Source organism: Colobus angolensis, unplaced genomic scaffold, assembly GCF_000951035.1.
Source record: "Colobus angolensis palliatus isolate OR3802 unplaced genomic scaffold, Cang.pa_1.0 Scaffold14, whole genome shotgun sequence".
Classification (NCBI taxonomy): Eukaryota; Metazoa; Chordata; class Mammalia; order Primates; family Cercopithecidae; genus Colobus; species Colobus angolensis.
The window spans coordinates 15,548,223-15,564,908 of record NW_012114488.1 but is presented as its reverse complement, the minus strand read 5'-3'; the positions used below and the strand labels follow the sequence as shown (position 1 = coordinate 15,564,908).

General features: G+C 37.3%; 1 protein-coding gene across 5 annotated transcripts in view; it reads left to right on the top strand.

Moving 5' to 3' along the window:
* The window catches only part of MAP3K4 (mitogen-activated protein kinase kinase kinase 4), a 128,056-nt gene that overhangs the window by 56,478 nt on the left and 54,892 nt on the right, over positions 1-16,686 (top strand). For all 5 annotated transcript variants that reach the window (XR_001000984.1, XM_011934987.1, XM_011934985.1 and 2 more), the window contains exon 3: positions 1,846-3,209. Coding sequence is in view for 3 of the 5 variants with exons in the window: in XM_011934985.1 (XP_011790375.1) it covers positions 1,846-3,209 (1,364 nt within the window). In the remaining 2 variants the exon portion in view is untranslated. The remainder of the gene's footprint in view (positions 1-1,845; positions 3,210-16,686) is intronic.

Genomic DNA, 16,686 nt, shown 5'->3' with positions numbered 1-16,686 from the left:
AAATTTTCATTGGTGCATTGGTTTGTGGTATATTGGTTTGTAACCCATGTAAATATACCCTGTCCATCAAATCTGAAGATAGCTAATATGTCTTTAGATATTATATTCACAACTAATCTCTTACATATTCACAACTAATCACCTAAAATTGGGTGATATTATATACTGAGAAAATTATATAATAATTTCTTAGTATAATTGTTATATTAATATAATATATAATAAAATTCTTAGTATATCAGAAATATATACTAAGAAATTATAATATATTCTGAGGTAAAAACAGCTTACAATTGATGGTGTGTTCTTATAATTGGAATTTTTATTTATTTAAAGAGATCTTTTATACTTTCTGATATGTAGATACATATTTTACTTATGCATATATATATGTTTTAAAAAAATGGGCCGAGCATAGTGACTCGTGCCTGTAATCTCAGCACACTGGGAGACAGAGGTGGGAGGATTGCTTGAGCCCAGGAATTTGGGACCAGCCTAGGAAACATAGTGGGATCCTGTCTCTACCAAAAAAAAAAAAAAAAATTAGCTGGTTGTGGTGATGTGTGCCTGTGGTTCTGGCTACTTGGGAGGCTGAGGCGGGAGGATCACTCGAGCCCAGGAAGTTGAGGCTGCACTTCAGCCTGTCTCAAGAAAAGAAAAATGTAAATGAAATATATTGGCAAATATGTCCCTAAAATTTACTTATATCATCATGGATTATATGTAACATTCTGATATCAGATATGTTAACATATGAAAAAATGTGTGTCCTAGATTTAATGAAATAAACTATGCCTTGAGGGTAGAGGATAGATTGGGATGGCATTATAGGTTTGGGCATTATCGATACATGATGTGGAAATGAATGAGATCGCCCAGGGAGAAGAGATCTAAGATTAGCACTTTGAGAAACATTAACATTTTATGTAGTGAGCAAAGTTCCAAGGAGGTATTTGAAAAGAAGGGAATTAAGGAAGTGTAAGAACCCAGAAGCAACAGAATGAAAGGATTTCAGGAACGTAGCGCAATTAATAGTGTTAAAAGTGCCATACAGGAAAGAGGATGTATGTGTGTTCATTTCAAAGCTTGGAGTCAAATTATAGAACCTTTTCTAGTTGTTTGAAAGAAATGTGTGATTTTTGCTTTTTTCACATGAATTGTAATGTGCTGGTATAACATATTAAACAAATTATACCAAATTAGTCTATATGTCTTCAGTCTTGATAATTTTAAATTTAAAATGTTATTGCCCACTTGTTTGTGGCAAAGAAGAAATAAAGGAATAGAATAAGGTCAGTGTTTTTGTCTGTCAGCTGTCTTTCAGTTTTTTATGAGAATAATCTTAAGGTGCCTTAAGGATTCTTGCATCAGTCTGCGTAATTTTACCAATGACACAAGTGATCCAGATAATTTACGTGATTTCCTCTTAAGTTTACACATTTATCTAATGACAAATGCAGGAATTAAGTATATTTTCTCATCCAAGTTTCTGTCCGATCTCCCATGCTGTTTCTTCCTTCTTAAATTGAAGGTGATTACTTACAGAAGTTTGGTTAAATGATTTGATAACTATGCTTTGTAGCATGGAAATTAATGGCTAGTTTAGGTGATTAGTTGTGAATATAAGAGAATACAGCAAATACTGGAAAAATGGAATTTTTTTTTAAAATATAGAGAAAAATGTCATATTTTTTGATTCCTTTAATTTTCAGGATATGGTATGCTGCTTTTCTTCCATTTGCAGCCTAAAAGTATAAATACGTGTGAATATCGGTTTTATTGAAAATATTGAGAGTAGCTTCATATTTTAGAGTTAAATAATGTTCTGTTTATTTTTTTTAATAGAAAAAATGAATGCACCAAATCAGCCTCCACATAAAGACACTGGAAAAACAGTGGAGAATGTGGAAGAATACAGCTATAAGCAGGAGAAAAAGATCCGAGCAGCTCTTAGAACAACAGAGCGTGATCATAAAAAAAACGTACAGTGCTCATTCATGTTAGACTCAGTGGGTGGATCTTTGCCAAAAAAATCAATTCCGGATGTGGATCTCAATAAGCCTTACCTCAGCCTTGGCTGTAGCAACGCTAAGCTTCCAGTATCTGTGCCCATGCCTATAGCCAGACCTGCACGCCAGACTTCTAGGACTGACTGTCCAGCAGATCGTTTAAAGTTTTTTGAAACATTACGACTTTTGCTAAAGCTTACCTCAGTCTCAAAGAAGAAAGACAGGGAGCAAAGAGGGCAAGAAAATACGTCTGGTTTCTGGCTTAACCGATCTAACGAACTGATCTGGTTAGAGCTACAAGCCTGGCATGCAGGACGGACAATTAATGACCAGGACTTCTTTTTGTATACAGCCCGTCAAGCCATCCCAGATATTATCAATGAAATCCTTACTTTCAAAGTCGACTATGGGAGCTTCGCCTTTGTTAGAGATGGAGCTGGTTTTAATGGTACTTCAGTAGAAGGGCAGTGCAAAGCCACTCCTGGAACAAAGACTATAGGTTACTCAACACATCACGAGCATCTCCAACGCCAGAGGGTCTCATTTGAGCAGGTAAAACGGATAATGGAGCTGCTAGAGTACATAGAAGCACTTTATCCATCATTGCAGGCGCTTCAGAAGGACTACGAAAAATATGCTGCAAAAGACTTCCAGGACAGGGTGCAGGCACTCTGTTTGTGGTTAAACATCACAAAAGACTTAAATCAGAAATTAAGGATTATGGGCACTGTTTTGGGCATCAAGAATTTATCAGACATTGGCTGGCCAGTGTTTGAAATTCCTTCCCCTCGACCATCCAAAGGTAATGAGCCGGAGTATGAGGGTGATGACACAGAAGGAGAACTGAAGGAGTTGGAAAGTAGTACGGATGAGAGTGAGGAAGAACAAATCTCTGATCCTGGGGTACCGGAAATCAGACAGCCCGTAGACAACAGCTTCGACATCCAGTCGCAGGACTGCATATCCAGGAAGCTTGAGAGGCTGGAGTCTGAGGATGATTCTATTGGCTGGGGAGCACCAGACTGCAGCGCAGAAGCAGGCTTTAGTAGACATTGTCTGACTTCTATTTATAGACCATTTGTAGACAAAGCACTGAAGCAGATGGGGTTAAGAAAGTTAATTTTAAGACTTCACAAGCTAATGGATGGTTCCTTGCAAAGGGCACGTATAGCATTGGTAAAGAACGATCGTCCAGTGGAGGTAGGTTTCCAGTAGGCATTAATGCGATGATGTCCTTAGTTCCATTTATTGTTTGTAAATTATAATGTTGGTGTTATGTACTTTCATATTCTAATATTTTTAGCACAAATGGCAGTTATAAATTGCACATTTAAGCATTTCTGTAAGGTACTATGATAAATAAGAAATAGATCTATGAAAACTGCATGAAATTTGGTGAGTTAAGTGCCAGGTGGTATGTGGAGGGTATGAGTTCAACCATGTAAAGAGAGGATGGCAGAGGACAGGCCGGGTATAAATAAATATGGAAGGAAGACAGTCGTAGTCGTGGATGACGACAAGCTGCATGTAAGTCAGGAAAAAAAATCCACATCACACTCAGGTATTTTAAATGAATAGGGCACCCAAGGTCACAGAGAGAGTTCTTTCTTTATCCTTTGAAGTTGTTTTCTCTCTTGATTAGCATGTCAAGTTTTGGTCACTGTATTTTAAAGAGATGTAAATTATAGAGAAATGTCAGAATGATCAAAGGGAAAAAGCCAACACTATCTGGCAAGGTTAAAGTGTTCAGTGCAGATGATGAAAGTTTAAGGAAAGTCCTGATTGTTGTCAAATATGTGTTTCGAGATGCGTAGATTTTTGTGAGAGGAATGTGCCCACTAGAGGAAGTGACTTGAAAACAGTATAGATTTGCTTTTGATAGCTTGACGTGTTATAAATTCCTTATTGTAAAGGGTGTTAATACTAGAAAAGGGCATTTTGTGGGATATCGCTCTTGAGAGTCCAAAATAGTACTGTACAAGTGATTTTGCTCTTCTGGTGAGTCTGCACGTTCATCTGGCTAAAAGTGAAACCCAAATCTTTGCAATACCTGATCCCCGTGTGAAGTCTGTGATTCTGAATTTTAGTAGCTATATACATATATATGTACAGTCCCCTCGGTATCAGAGGAGGTTTGGTTTTGGAACTTCCCACGAATCACAGAATCCTAAAATGCTCAAGTCCCTGATACAAAATGATGCAGTATTTGTGTTTAACCAATGCACAGCCTCGTATGCTTTAAATAATGTCTAGATTATGTGTAATGCCATATGTAATATAAACGCTATGTAAATGGTTGTTAATACTGTATGGTTTAGGGAATAATGACAAGAAAAAAGTTTGTACATGTTCAATACAGATGTAGTTTTTCTTCCCAAATATTTCTGATCTGCACTTGGTTGAATTCATGGATGTGGAACCCACGGATATGGAGAGCTAATTGTATATACTTGTTATTTTAATTTTTTTAACTTCAGTTTTTTTTACAGAACCTGGCTTTAAATTCATAAACGATAAACAACTTGGAAACTGTGGAGAACACCTGAAGAGAACTTGAGTTTGCAAGATTTTAATATTTTATTCTGACAGTCAGATTATGAGCCCTTAGGAGAAAGGGTTAAGCATTCACATGAATTCAGGAGGATGTTTACAACACAAACCAGTGCTTTGTAGCTATATTTTAAGAGATTTACTTTGAATATTATTTTGATTGGAAATCTTAAACATGAATGGCTGGAGTGGTTTAATTTCATTAAGGACATATGTTGGCAAGACAGGGTTGATGTTTAATTTGTATTGTGACCACTGATTTTGAAGTAACTTGAATGAAGAAAAAGTCCTGGCAGTACCGACATCCCTTGGTATCTTATCCCAGATGGGATTTGTTCCAGGACCCCTGTGGACACCCAAATCCTTGGATGCTCCAGTCCCTATATAAAATGGTATAGTATTTACATACAACCTATGTGCATCCTCCTGTTGCTTTAAATCATCTCTAGATTATAATACTTAACACAATGTCAGTGTTACATAAATAGTTGTTATACTGTATCTTTTTTATTTGTATTATTACTATTACTGTTTTAGAGACGGGATCTCACTATGTTGCCCAGGCTGGACTTAAACGCCTAGGCTCAAGCAGGCCTTAGCCTCCCGAGTAGCTTGTATTACTGTTTATTGTTGTATTCTTATTTTTAATGTTTTTTCAAACATTCTTGATCTGCGGATGCGTATCCCACGGATTCAGAGGGCCGACTGTATAACCTCACCTCTAATTCAGTGGTTCTCATAGGAGAGCAGCACATGAGAAGAGGCCACGGTGGGACAGGGGTGGGGTGGACATGTCAGGCTTCCGTAAACTGCTTCACCCACCCTCCTTCCCCAGATTGTCTTCTTCCTCTCCAGGCTCTTCATGGTGATTAACTATTGCTACTAATGAGGATTGTATCCCTTAGGTATGTTATAGCAAGAAAAGTTTGAGAACAGGTGCCCTACATTTTATATTAGAACTCATGTTGAAAAAAGACAACAATAGTTTCCCCAGAGTTTTGAATTCTTACCTGAGTTGTAGTTCTTTGGTTTGACCAGTTGAGATTTCACTGAAGAGGTCATCTTTGTTATAGAAAAAAAGAAACACAAATTCAAAGTTTATGAAGTGTATAAATGAAAGACTTTATTAGAATTTTGTGTGGGTTGTTTGCTTTTCAAAAAATGAACTATAGAAACCCCTGTTATTTTAAATTTTGGTTCATAAAATGCTAAGTGTTCGTCAAATAATGAAAGAGTAACAGAGAGCCAAAGTGGGACTTTTTCGTATTGGTGAGTAATCCAAACAAACAAAAGATAAGGCTCTCAATTCTGATTAACTTAGTGGGAAAGTAAGATTTTATTTTTATTCCCACTTTAGGAACATGATTTCTGTAAAGGGAGGCGTGTGTATGTGCGTGTGTGTGTGCGTGGGTATGTGTGTGAATATGTGTACAGTCCCCCAGTCCCAGGTTTGTTTTAGTCATTTTACTTGGTATGTCAGGAAAAGAGTCACAATTTTGAAGGCCATTAAGTGGGTTTCATTCCTCACTGTGACCCTTTCTCACCACAGAATGTTGTAAATAGGAATCTTTCTGACTTGAAGCCTTTGCATTTGTAGAATGGGTATAATACTACCTTCTTACCTACCTCACAGGGTGGTTGTTGTGAGGCTGAAAAAGATATGTGGTAAGTGGTGTATGTGTTCCCACACTGCTGTAAAGAAATGCCTGAGACTGGGTAATTAATAAAGAAAAGAGGTTTAATTGGCTCATGGTCCCAAAGGTTGTATAGGAAGCATGGCAGGCAGCATCAGCTTCTGGGGAGGCCTCAGAGAGCTATAGTCATGATGGAAGGCAAAGCCAGAGCAGGCACTTGTCGTGGCAGGAGCATGGACGGGGTGAAGGTGCTCCATTCCTTTATACAACCAGATCTCTTGACAGCTCACTCACCATCATGAGAACAGCACCAATGGGATGGTTCTAAACCACAAGAAACCCGCCCGCATGATCCAGTCATCTCCCACCAGGCCTCACCTCCAACACTGGGGATTACTGTTCAACATAGCGTGGGGACACAGATCCAAATCATATCAAATAGTAAAATGCTATACAAGTCAACCACAAACTTTTACTTTTAGAAGTTTTATTACTTTTTTTTCCTTGAAACTAACTGTAAATTTGTGGATGCAATTATACTTTTATTTTTAAAATGTATTCTGCCTTTTAACCTCTGCCAAATAATTGTAAATTTTAAGGGCATACGTTTTAGGCAGTAAAACCTTTTAGGTTTAAGGACTGTTTTTTGTTTGTTTGTTTTGAGGCAAAGTCTCATTCTGTTGCCTAGGCTGGAGTGCAATGGGACGATCTTGGCTCACTGCAACCTCCGCCTCCCAGGTTCAAGCAATTCTGCTGTCTCAGCCTCCTGAGTAGCTGGGATTTCAAGTTTGCACTACCACACCTGGCTAATTTAGAGATGGGGGTTTCACCATGTTGGCCAGGCTGGTCTCAAACTCCTGACCTCAAGTGATTCATCTGCCTAAACCTCCCAAAGTACTGAGATTACAGGCGTGAGCCACCGCGCCTGGCCAGTGTTTTTGTTCATTGTTAAAATATCTGAACTGACAAGGTACCACAGATTGTACATAATGCATATTTTGCAGTTTTTATGGTTTTGGTGATAATAGGAATGAATATAGGTGAAGGATTTTGTAGAAAAGAAGAAATACACATGTGATATTTGATTTTTCTTATCTGTCTTTATATTTTTTTATTAAATTACTTGTAACCAGTGTTTGCAAAGCACATGTGATGTTACATTTAATTTCCCTTTGTAAGCATGCTTACAAAATAATTTTTTTTTTTTTGAGACAGAGTTTTGCTCTTGTTGCCCAGGCTGGAGTGCAATGGTGCCATCTCAGCTCTCTGCAACGTTTGCCTTGGGGGTTCAGGCGATTATCCTGCCTCAGCCTCCAGAGTAGCTGGGATTACAGGCATGTGCCACTACTCTTGGCTAATTTTTGTATTTTTAGTAGAGACGGTGTTTCACCATGTTGGTCAGGCTGGTCTCAAACTCCTGACCTCAGGTGATCCAACCGCCTCCGCCTCCCAAAGTGCTGGGATTATAGGTGTGAGCCACCGCACCTGACCCAAAATAATTTTTCTCTAAAACTTTATTATATTTCAAAATCTTTTAAAAGAACTGCAACTAGTGATACTAAAAAAAAAAAAAATCTGCAGTTTGTTTTCATAATATGAATGCCATAAATACCTTTAATGGTTTGTTCAAAATTATATGAAGTTGTAGCTCCATACCTTCTGGAAATTGATTTCCTCAGGACACATTTCTAGTTACATAGGCAGTCTCGAATTGAAACACATGGATTAGTTTCCATAGTTCCCTTGAACAGGCAGTTGTTTGGGATCTTGAAAATACTTATCTATAGAAACAGTCTTGTAAATAAGACAGTCTCAGATTATCAAATGAAGCTTATTTAAATCCATGTAACTGAACTAATAATACCAGCTGCAGTTTTATCCTGACTGTAAGAACTACCGTAATATAATAGGAAAAAAGAAGAGGAAACCTTCCCTCCCCCATATCCATTTGTGGGCCCAGATACAATCCGAGATCTTTTTTATATTTTTCCATTTATCTTCTACTTCTCTTATCCCACTGTTATTTAGAACATCCCAGAATTTTATTGTTTGTACTTATTTTTCCCACTTTGCCGTCATGCCAATTCTTCTGGTCTGAGTGTTGTTGATCTTGGGTGTTAGGGATGAATGTATCAGCCATTTCATAATATATCATGGTCTCCCTCTGACAGGGATTGTCTCGCCTCCAACTCTTGCTCCTCCTTCATTAGATGTGCTTGTGTGGTGACCCTTCCCAACCTTGCTTAAAAGTTAACAAGAGTCTTCTCAGCAGTCTAGTAGTTTCCAGGTGTCCTTCCCAACAGCTACTGTAGCTAAGGATGGGTTTTGTAATACTATTTACAGTTCAATTTAGCTTAGAAATTAAAACCATGTAAACATATGTAAAAGATTTATCCTTAATATCAAAACTACTCCATACAATTGTATTTTTTGGAACAAACTTTTCGTCTTGGAGTAATATCAGATTGATAGAAAATTTGCAAAGATAGTGGAGAATTCTTATATGCTCTTCATCCAGCACCCCTTAATACTACTTCTCACTTACCCTATATATTTGTTAACACTAATATGTTAACTTTGATACAAAGTGCTGTTAATAAACTTATTTGGATTTCCCACTTTTTCTACTAATTCCCTTTTCTGTGCTAGGAACCAGTTGAGGACACCACGTTGCATTTAGTTGTCACGTCCACGAATCTGAATTTGTCTGATGTGTTCTCATGATTAGACTGGGGTGATGGGCTTGGGGATGGATGCCACAGAGTTGAAATGCCCCGGTCGCATTGCATTGTCACTGGTAATGTTAACCTTGATCACTTGGTTAAGGTGGTGTCTGCCAGGTTTCTCCAGGAGTTACCATGTGTTCCTTTCCATACTCTACTTCTTTGGAAGTAAGTCACTACGCACAACCCACTCTCAAGGGGAGGGAAATTAATCTCTACCTCCTGGGGCGGGGCGTATCTAATGTATTAATTGGAATTTCTCCAGGTGAAAGTTTTGCTGCTTCTCATTTATTTGGTCATTTATATCAGTATGGACTCATAAAAGTTTTCTGTTGTTTTTGCTTTGAGTTATAATCCAATCCCGTTGTTACTGGTTTTGTTGCTCAAACTGTTCTTCTTTTAGTCCATTGGAGCTCTTTCAGTTGCCTTCTGTGTCCTTTGATGCGCTCCCCTCCTTTGTTGTATTATTTTCCTTTTGATTTGCTTTTTGAGTCATTTCTTTCTTTCCGGCACCACAAGATGCTCTGGGCTTGTCTTGTATTTTTCCCTCTTTCTGTCCTCTGGTTCCTTTTACTGGATAATGGTATTTAGAAATGAAGATGTGGGCACTGGGTGTGTTCATTGCTATCAGGGTGTCATTGCTTTTGGGCCTTCTCTGTGACAGAATTAGAAAATACAGGTATGTCTTCTAACCCATGTATACAGAGATCTATAATTCCATATCTATCAGTGTGAAATAACCATGCGTTCATACTGATGTCTCTGGCTCTGATCTAGCACAAAGTTCATTCTGACTTTTCTCCCTTGCTTATCTGTAACTTACTTCTCTTACAATGATAAGCCTGGCTCCCATGACTGCAATTAATTACACGTTTGTTCAACCCTACCATACATGTAAAGTAGTTTCAGAATTGCTAACTGGTACCCCTGAGAGGAATAAATTTATCAACCGGGGTTTTTCAGTCAAGTTCCTTTTGTCTTTAGCCTTAGTCAAAACACTATTCTCCAAAGTAACTTAGGTCAGCACCTTTTTCCTTCACCTTCCTCAGTGAGGTGGTATCATACTTTTGTAATTTAGATTCATTTATTTCATCTGCGTTGTATCCTGGGATTCTGCAAAATCCTGATTGACTTTTTAAAATATGCATACTCTAAAGTTCACTCTGTAATGTATAGTTCTGTGGGTTTTGTGCAATTTAAAATGTTAAATACAAAATACTGTAATATGGTTATTTTGTGCTCCTTTTTTGATTTCCTTATGAACTTTATTTTCAGAAGAGAAAGATGAATATGTTTTAATGTAATGTACAAAATGTATAATTGTCTGACTTTATAATATTTGTTGCCTCAAATATTAGGAATATTTTTGTTTTGGTTACTGTCTTGATTGCTTTCTTTAGAATTAGAAATGATCATGTAGTTATTATAAATTTAAAGGCCAATGAAATACTCTTTGTCTTTGGATTCTAACAATAGTTGTGCTAATTTTTTCCTGTACACACAGGAAACACTGAAGAGGTTGCCGTTTATATTCAAAGCAGACAAACCATGTAGAAACTAGGAAATCTATAACGGCAGCTACCATTTATTGACTCTTACAGTGTGCCAGAGTCAACAACCCCATGAGGTGGTGGTGGTATTTACATTTTACAAATGAAGAAACCAGTTTAGGTACAGTAGATAACTTTCACAAAAATCACAGAGCTATAGATTGTTAGAGGGATTCAAGTTCAGAATTCTGGGATACCAGACTTCATGCCAAATGGTTTCCAAAGCTGGCTGTGCCTCAGCATTACCTAGAGGGCTTTTTGAAAATGCATGTGCCTAGCCATTCTGAGAGTAGGACAAATCAGAATCTCCCAGTGGGGGATGTGAGCACTGACATTGTTAACAAACCTCCAGCGTGCCTCACGTGGAGCCAGACCAGCCGCAGTGTAGTTCTGGTGCTCACTGGAAACACTGATTAGGCTTCAGTGCTCCTCCGCCCCATGCCGTTAAGATCATGCTGCTTAATACGGTTGTTAGAGTTAACTTTTTACTTGTTTCAATCATTCCCTATCTGATTTCATGAGATTACAAGAACTTTTTAATTGAATGACACCACCAACAAGCACAAACTTGCTCATTTGCCTTTAGGTTTTCTGTTTTCCTTTTTTTTTTTTTTTTAAGATGGAGTGTCACTGTCGCCCAGGCTGGAGTGCAGTGGCCGGATCTCGGCTCACTGCAAGCTCCGACTCCCTGGCTTACACCATTCTTCTGCCTCAGCCTCCTGAGTAGCGGGGACTACAGGTGCCCGCCACCACGCCTGGCTACTTTTTTTTTTTTATTTTTAGTAGAGACGGGGTTTCACCATGCTAGCCAGGATGGTCTCGATCTCCTGACCTCGTGATCCGCCCACCTTGGGCTACCAAAGTGCTGGGATTACAGGCATGAGCCACCGCGCCCGGCCGGTTTTCTGTTTTCTTAAACATACCAACATACGAAGGAAAGTAGGAAGTTGTGTACATTATTTTGGGCTATAATGAGCAAACTGATATAATATCACAGGTCAGCCAGAAGTGATCAGCTTTCAGCTGAGAACTGGATCCCATGATAACAACAGCACAATAGTAATATTATGAAGACTAGTAGCTAGCATTAACTGAACACTGGCTGTATGCTGGGGCACGGAAGAGGGCTAAGTAACTTATCAGGTCACACACCTAGAAAGTGGCAGAGCCCGGATATGAACCCAGAGCTCTGGCTATAAAGCCATGTATACTCTTGACAGTGTACAGTCTCCCAAAGTTACATTTTGTCCCACACAGTGTTTTAAATGTTTTTTGACTTAGTGTCTAACATTTTTACATGGGAAAATCCAGATTTTGTGTTTTCCTTGAAATACTGGGAAGTCTGTCAACACTGGGTCCACGTTCCCACATGACTAGCCGCGTAAAGGCTCCAGTTTACCACAATATCCATGGTTCGTCTTATGGCCACCCAAGTGCACCTGTTTAAATCACTTACTGGGCCTGTGTAGGAATTTCAGTTTGTGATAGGATCCCAGTATAGAATCACAGAAACTGACTTTTGAAGGGTAATGTGAAGGCTATTTGTATCTAACACTTCCTTTTTAAAAACAGTATGCTTTTGTTTTATTTATTGGAGTATATTTTTTAAAGTTCCTGTCCTCTGTCACTGCTCAGAGTAATTATCATCTGGTTTATATTTTCTAGAGTTTTTTGTGATTCTATAAATTATCTTTGTTATGGAATACATGTAATGATTTAAAACATGTGATAATGCTGTACATATCGTACTACAACTTGAGGGGTTTCTCCCATGTTGTCTAGTTTGGAGATATATATATATATATGGCTCTCGTTGTTAAATTCCATTTAACTGTTACATGGTATTCCATTATATGAATGTACCATAATTATTTCACTCTTGATGGAAATTTAATTTTTTTGCTTGTGTAAACAATGTAGCCACATTCTTGTACACACCCCTTTGTGAACTTATTCTGTTGTTTTTGTAAGAATGGTTAATTGAAATGGAATTGTTAGGTCATGGGGTATGCACATTCACATCTTTGATATATGTTGCCAAATTGCTGTCCAAAAAGACTGTACTAATTTGTACTTTACCCAGCAGTATAGGAGAAATTTGGTTTTTCCTCATTTTGTAACCATGATCAGCAAAAAATGTAATTTCATTGATTGATTGGTTGATTGATTTTTTTTTTTTTTTTTACGTCAGAGCCTCACACTGTTGCCCAGGCTGGAGTGCAGTGGCACAGTCTCGGCTTACAGCAGCCTCCACCTCCCAGGTTCTAGCGATTCTCATGCCTCAGCCTCCCGAGTAGCTGGGATTAGGCGTGTGCTACCACACCTGGCTAATTTTTTGTATTTTTAGTAGAGATGGGTTTCATTATGTTGGCCAGACTGGCCTTGAACTCCTGGCCTCAAGTGATCTGCCCACCTTAGCCTCCCAAAGTACTGGGATTACAGGTGTGAGCCACTGGCACCCGGCCTAAATCTTTCTCTTCATTTCTGGTGACACTGAGCCTGTTTTTCCTGTTTATTGGCCATTTGCATTTCTTTTCGCTTTTTTATTTATTTTGTTCATTTTCTGTTAGGCTGCCTTTCTATTATTGATCTGTTGGAACTATTTATGAATATTATTCATTTTTCTATGATGGTTGTAAATATTTCTTTCAATTTGCCTTTTAACTTGCTTAGGATGCTTAACACTGTATAGAAATTTCACATTTTTATATAGCCATGTCTGTTGTTATTTTGTGACTACCTTATTTTATTTGTACTGAGAGATTATTTTAAAATTTTATAATTGTCATGATTTCCTTTTTATACTTTGAATCAGTTTGCAAATAATGTCCATGTGTTATCATTTCTAAAGTGTTTTAGTCTATAGATTCTCGCCTGCCCTTTTTTTTTTTTTTTTGCCATATAGCAGAGTTGTTTATCCTGTAGGGTCTGAATTTTTTATGATTGTGTCCCAGTTGGCCCACATGTTTCTATTTTCTGTGTCTTCTCTGTGAGTTGGCTGTAAAATAGAGTGGCTTGATCAAATTTAGGATTTTTTTTTTTATTGTTGATTGTATTAACACTACCTTCCCAGGACACACGTATCTGACTATTTGTGCCATTAGTAGTTAGGGCTCAAAAGTGAGGATATTCTAATTCTCTCATTTCTTGCTCATTTATTAGCTTCTTTATTATTCATTTCACTTATTAGGTATTACTATAAGGATGAACTTTTCCTCACCTATTTTATGGTTACTTAGTGGAATAGTTGACACAAATGGCAAGATAAATGTGCTTGATTCTTTCCCTTTTATTTACTATTTTTAAAAATAATAATGTGGTTTATTGGTGACTATTGATATTAGTATGATTTTGAACTCATGAATTTAAACATATTTGGTGTGTCTCAATCCATAGATGTCATTACTGTAATCTGTTGAAGTAATTATTATTATAATTAATGTTCACATCCCGTCTTTGGATAATGGAAACATATTCAGTTGGCTTGACTCCTTTTTTCTCAGCCCTTTGATAACTTCCATGCTGTTTAGTGTAACTGGCTATTCTAGTCTGACACTGTGTATCTGTTGCAGGCTGAGTGTCAGATATATTTTGTTTTTCTTTTTCTTTCTTTCCTTTTTTTTTTTCTTTTTTTTGAGACGGAGTCTCACTCTTTTGCCCAGGCTGGAGTGCAGTGGCATGATCTTGGCTCATTGCAACCTCTGTCTCCCCGGGCTCAAGTGGTTCTCGTGCCTCAGCCACCTGAGAGCTGGGATTACAGGCATGTGCCACCACCCCTAGATAATTTTTTTGTATTTTTAGTAGAGACGGGGTTACATCATGTTGGCCAGGCCGGTCTCAAACTCTGACCTCAAGTTATCTGCCCGCCTTGGCCTCCCAGAGTACTGAGAGTACAGGCACCAGTCACTGCGCCTGGCTGCTGAGAATCAGATATATTTTTAAGGAACCCTAGTTCCTTTTGTTGAGAAATGGTATATTCTAAGACCACAGTCTGGACACCAGCATTGTTCATTGCAACTGAAATTGTGGCTTGTCATTGTTTTACTCTTTAGTGGACAGATGAAAACACATACACAAAATGCATCACAAGTCCTTTCTGATACTTCTGATTCAAATTCAGGATTTCAGATTTTTGCTTAGTCTCTTCTGACTTAATCCATGAGAGGCCTAATTTTCTGTGATACCAGCGTGATAAAATATCAGATACTGACTATATTCCAGAATATACAATCATCTCAGTATGATTATTGGAAACCAGTTCCAGTTTTGTTTTTGACCATCTTTAGGTTGTAACCCTCTGTGGATGTAACATCAGATAACTGCATTTTAAAGACTTTTGGAACATTTCTTCTCGTGGCTCTGCCACTGACTAGATACACAATTAGATTCCCTTCTTTTTTCTACTGTATTTCCAAAATAATAGCTTCATTGAGATATAATTCACATAGCATAAAATTCACTGTTTTAAAGTGTACAGTGGTTCTCTATATTTGGAGTTGTGCAACCATCGACACTGCAGCCATCCTCACTGTCTAACCTTTGAACATTTTTATTGCCCCTAAACGAAGTCCTGTACCCTTTAGCTGTCACCTCCACAATTCCTGTGCTCACTAGCCCCATCCCTAGGCAACCGCTAATCTACTTTCTCTCTCTTAATATTTGCCTAGCCATATAAATGGGGTCATACAGTATGTGGTCTTTTGAGACTGGCTTCTTTCATTTGCATAATGTTTTCAAGGCTCATCCTTGCTGTGGTATGTATCATTTCCTTTTTATGGCTGAATAATATTCCATTGTATGGCTATACCACATTTTGTTGATCTATTCATAGATTACTTAAAATTTTATTTTTAGGTATTGGTTTTTAATTTGTTTTTATAACAATTATATAAAATACTTGATTTTACAAGAAAATCTAAATGTATTCTCAAAGTTGTTTAGCTTCTCTGACAGGGATAATCTTTTAAAACATTTTATGTTTTATCCTTCTATTTCTTAGTGTAAGCTTTTTGGAAGTATGTAGTTTTGTTTATTTATTTACTTTCAATGTTTAAGATGAGTTTATTTCCCCCAACATGTCTTTGTATTAATATCTTTACATAATACCCTTAATATCCCCCCTTCAATTTTTTAATCTCTTTGGTCCCAACTTTGAACTACATTAGAATTATCCTTTTATTTCTCAAGTTTTCATTTGAAGTAATTTTCTTTTACTGCCAATGAAATGCTAAGGTATTTCATATGCCCTTTCCTTTTCCCCAGATGTTAGTTGTGTGGTATTATCTGTATTATCAGGTCATACAGCCATGTATGACAGTACTTTCTCCCTCATAGCTGTCATTTAGTCTCAGTTCTTCAGGGTTGTGTGTATGTGTGGAGATAAAATATTTATAATAGACATGTAGATAGAAGTTTTGCATTTTATTTAAAGGCTCATTTTTAATTAATGTGTCCCAGTCTCTTGCATCATTCTGGCTGAGTGACACCTGTTCTTTAGTAGATTTCTGAGTAAGGACTCAGGAGGACAGCCTTTCCTGAGTTCTTCCGTGTTTCTAACAGTTTGCAACATTTATACTTGAAAGTTTGTTTGGCTGTCCATAAAGTCTTTGGTTTATATTTTCTTTCCCTGGATCAATTTGTTATTCATTGTCTTTTGACAGGAAGCATTGATGTTGAAAGGTCTGATGACAATGTGATTTTTTGTTTCCACTTACAAGACCTTTGTTTTGTTTGTTTGCTGAATACCTAAAGATTTTTTTTTTTTTTTGTCTTCAAACTCTGCTAGTTTTACATGGTGTTGGTTTTTCCAATTTGATATTTTCAGATACATGGTGTATACTTTTAATCCATAGTTTTGTTTTTTTTGTCAGTCTGTTTTTAAATTTCTCGTGAGTTTCTTAACTTACAGTTTCACATTTTTTTTTTGCTTCACTGACCCAGTTCTCTTTGGGAACGGTTCTTTATATATTTTGGATCTACTTTGCCTGCTTTCTCTGTCACTTCATTTCAGACCTTTTCTTTTTCTTAGTTTCTTTTTGAGTTACAAAGTTTTCTTTTGTTGACCTCATTTCAGTGAAGGTATTACCTGTCTTGTTTATTTGCTCTTATGTACCTTCTAGTTTGTTTTTGATTTGGGAAATAAAATTGACTTGATTTTTGATTTAAAAATTAAATTCTGAGCTCTATCACTGGGTTTTTTTTTTTCTTAATTCTAATTTAT